Source organism: Sinocyclocheilus anshuiensis, unplaced genomic scaffold (genome assembly GCF_001515605.1).
Source record: "Sinocyclocheilus anshuiensis isolate Anshui unplaced genomic scaffold, SAMN03320099.WGS_v1.1 scaffold515, whole genome shotgun sequence".
Taxonomy (NCBI): Eukaryota; Metazoa; Chordata; class Actinopteri; order Cypriniformes; family Cyprinidae; genus Sinocyclocheilus; species Sinocyclocheilus anshuiensis.
The window spans coordinates 327,679-331,962 of NW_015548243.1; the positions used below are offsets into that span (position 1 = coordinate 327,679).

The window sequence follows — 4,284 nt, forward strand, 5'->3', positions numbered from 1 at the left end:
GTATCGCCATATGCATTGGCAGTAGCAAGTTCCTGTACTTGCTTGCAGCAGCAGCAATAATCTACAAATACAGCAATGACCAACAGCAGCAGCAATTCCGCCAAGACCAAATACATTAACATTGTCATATCCATCACCATGCTAAAATCTTCAGAGAGTTGTCATGATTGAACAGTTGTTATATAAAATAAAAATATTAATTATAATAATAATATTAATGATAATAATAATAATTATAATTATTCAATTGAAATGTATTATGAACTTCTTTGCAGTTCAGTAGTATTATAAAGAAAAGATAATTAAGTACATCAGATTATTTTTTATGGTTTGATTAATTAATAAAAGTAAGTAAATACAAATATTAATATCAATACAAAATAAAAATTGCAATTAGATGTGTTTCCCCAATTTGTTCTGCCTGTTTTTTAATTAAATAATTCACATACAGTTTAAAGGCCAGTAAAAATATTCATGGACTGTAAATTTCCTCAAGTCACTTTAACACTGATAATAATCAGAAATGTTTCTTGAGCAGAAAATCAGCATATTAGAATGATTTGTGAAGGATCATGTGACACTGAAGACGGGTGAAATGATGCTGAAAATTCAGCTTTGATCACAGAAATAAATTACATTTCAACATATTCACATAGAAAAGTTATTTTAAATGATAAAATATTTTTGATCAAATAAATGCAGCCTAGGTGAGCAAAAGAGACTTGATTAAAAAAAATCTTACCGATCTAAACAGTAGTTTTGAACAGTAGTGTATGCAAGTGTCATTTTTCAAATTACCCATTGGTAATTAACTTTTTCCATATTATACAATGAGAATTTGAGATTTTTGACAGTTTATCATGCAGGCCTATTTCGACCAATATAACCATTAAAAAGCCCACTATATTAGCTGTCTGTGTTCCTCAGGTGTATGATATGATGTTGCGGGATGAAAGGTTTTACCCATCGTTTAAGCAGCACCCGCTGTATGTGCGGATGCTGGCCGAGCTGGACATGCTGAAAGAGCCCAGTTACATGGGGTCAGACCACGGGGACGGAGGTGACAAACACACACGCTACCTGATGAGTCTGTTTACACATCATCTCCTAAAATTCATTCATATTTCTCTGTTTCTCCAGAGTCGTTCAACGGGTCTCCAACAGGAAGCATTAATTTAGTATGTCAAATAAAGCCATTCATATGTAATATTTACTTACATCAGGCGTGTATGAGTGTGTATGATTGTTTCAAATGATTGTGTTTTGTAGTCATTAGATGATCTCAGCAGCGGGAGCGTGGATGAGTCTGCTCAGCTTCATGCCTTTATCTCTGATACGGGTGAGAGTTTTACCTGCTGTTAATAATTTGAGTAGATAAATACTGTACAGTTTTAAAGTTCAGCACTGTGTCCTTACCAGGCACGGTGTTTTCTGTCCTCAATGAAAATTACCATCAAAAAGTGTTTTTTGTTTTTTATTTCTTATAATGACTAGACAAATACTTAGCTCAACATGGTAGAAATGTGGTTAATTGCATGTGTCTTTATTGCATTATACCTGGTGTAATAATATAAAAAATAAAAAAAAACCTTTCACCTTAATATCAAAAGAAGAAAAAATGCACATTTTGTTATGCTCAAAGATAATTAAAGGGGTCATCGGATGCCAATTTTCCACAAGTTGATATGATTCTTTAGGGTCTTAATGAAAAGTCTATAACATACTTTGGTTAAAATTTCTCAATGGTAGTGTAAAACAACACCTATTTTACCTTGTCAAAAACAGCTCTGCTCACAGCGAGCTGTTTCGGTGCATGTCCCTTTAAATGCTAATGAGCTCTGCTCACCCCGCCCCTCTCTTCCGTGGGGTGACAAGCCGTTCTCATGAGACTGTAAACTTTAGCCGCATTCATCGCGGAACTTGCTAACTAGCACATTATTAGGAAAGGCGATTTGCAAAGATTCATAAAAAAAAAACGTATACTCTCTTCTTCTGTAGGTGAAGCCAATTTTAGGCTCCTCCCAATTCTCATTATTGTTTTGCAGAAAGTTATGTATTAAGTAGTGCTGGGCGGTATGACCAAAAATGTATATCACGGTATTTTTCAAAATTATACCGGTTTCACGGTACATGACGGTATTTTTTTTTCATGCATGACCGGGTGTTAACCATATTTTCTACTGATTGAGAGAGGAAATACTGCAGTATATTGACTTAGAATGCCCTATTTTACTGTCATGATGAGTGAATATTGTCAAAAAAATCTAGTGCTAAAGTCGCGCTCGTGTGTGTGTGTGTGAAACGCAGGAGCTGATAGCAGGGGACGGTGGATATTTGTGGAGGTCAATGTGGATATTGTGGATGAGTTCTTCTGTGTCATCACGTTCTATTAGTTCTACAGCTTCAGTTTCGGAGCTTTCACGCTTAGTAACACATACAGCTGTTCCCTCACCACAGTGAAAAGGGACCCCTTTCAAACAGTGTTGCGTTCCGGACGTTGTTTAACCATTTAACTGTCAACCGTCCCCTCTGTGGGACGCCTAAGTTTACTTCACTATATTACAATTAAATATAGTGAAGTAAAAACAATTAAAAAACATTGGTAAAATATTTATGTAGGAAAAGTCATAGATTAATTTATGATAAGAGTGCACCTCAAAAATCTACATCATAACAGGAGTTCTGACCTTTGTCAAAAAAAGTCTTCATTGCCTTTTTCTCTCACACTTTAGAAATCATCAGAAATTATATATCAATTGAAAACTTTAAATCTCAAAATTCATCCTTTGAAACCCATTTTAAAATCAAACATTGCATTACCATGAAAATGGTACATCAAAATCATGTTACAAAATGTTTTCATTCATGAAATTCATATCATAACAAAAATAAACACCGGTATACCGCCCAGCACTAGTATTAAGTATGTGTTAAATTCTAAATTATTATAAATTACGCAAAGTATTTATATATCATTTAGTATTTGTTGTATTTTAATTTATGCTATTTTTTAATTATAAAGCGAAAAATATATTATATATATAAATATATTATACAAACACACACACATATACTGTTATACAAAGACATATATTTAAAAAAAAATAGAATAAATTAAAGTACATCAAATACTACATGATATATACTACATATATACAGTGGGTACGGAAAGTATTCAGACCCCCTTAAATTTTTCACTCTTTGTTATATTGCAGCCATTTGCTAAAAGGAAGTAATGAAAATAATGTCACAAACATCACAACTATCCTAAAATAAGCTTAATTTTCTTTATGCAATTTATGTAATTTATTTTTCCTGTTTGATTTTGAGGTGAAATATGACCTCTAAAAAAGTGCCTAAGTTCTACTTTATTCATTTAGATTCTTTGAAATGTTAAACTGTTTAATTGAGTGTTAGTAATGACTCATGTAAATGGTAATTGTCTGTGTGTGATTTAATGAGCTGTTCAGTGTGTGTGCTGGTGAACTTTCCTCTCTTCTCTAGTCATCACTTCTTCTCATTTTCAAGCTTCAATTATTTGAAGGAGCAACACTTTTCCTGCCACTTTGTGTTTGTTCTTGTTGTGACTATCATTTCATCAGATTTATTTCTTTATTTTCTTACGTTCATCTTTTTTTCCTCTGTCCCTCTGTCGTTTGTCTTGTTGTCCTCTCTCTGCTGTGCCTTTCTTGTGGTTCTCGTTCTCTTTCCCCTGCCATCGTTCCCATCGCTCCTGCCTCTCTCTCCCGGTGTGCTGTAGCTGATGCTTTTCTAAACCTACTTCCTGTGGCAGGCGTGTGTAACGATCACGGGAAGACGTACGCCCTCTATACCCTCACCGTTATACGCAAGAACTCCGACGGCAGCGAGGACATCTGGAAGACGTACCGCCGCTACAGCGATTTCCACGACTTCCACATGCGCATCACAGAGCAGGTGACACAGATTTACCCTTTAATGAACATCACACGTCACCTATCAGATCAGTTTGTTGTATTGCCTTTAAGTTATGTAGATTTTATACTGTATTTCTATATAATAGTAAAAAAAAGAAGGTAATTAAAATCTGCATTTCTTAAAGGCAGTACAACTTAGATCAACATGGTAGAAATGTGGTTGGAAATCACTTTTGTCTTTATTAAATTTTTGCTTTATTGGGCTGTCTTTATTGCGATGCATTTGTGTTTAACACGTTTTACCATGCCACATCGATATATATACAGTGGGTACGGAAAGTATTCAGACCCCCTTCAATTTTTCACTCTTTGTTATATTGCAGCCATT

General features: G+C 34.5%; 1 protein-coding gene across 1 annotated transcript in view; it reads left to right on the forward strand.

The window, feature by feature from the left end:
* LOC107655094 (sorting nexin-13-like) overlaps nt 1-4,284 on the forward strand; it is a 34,902-nt gene that overhangs the window by 25,003 nt on the left and 5,615 nt on the right. Inside the window, exons 15-18 of the mRNA XM_016442514.1 lie at nt 928-1,060; nt 1,141-1,178; nt 1,270-1,339; nt 3,794-3,936. Coding sequence (XP_016298000.1) covers nt 928-1,060; nt 1,141-1,178; nt 1,270-1,339; nt 3,794-3,936 — 384 coding nt within the window. The remainder of the gene's footprint in view (nt 1-927; nt 1,061-1,140; nt 1,179-1,269; nt 1,340-3,793; nt 3,937-4,284) is intronic.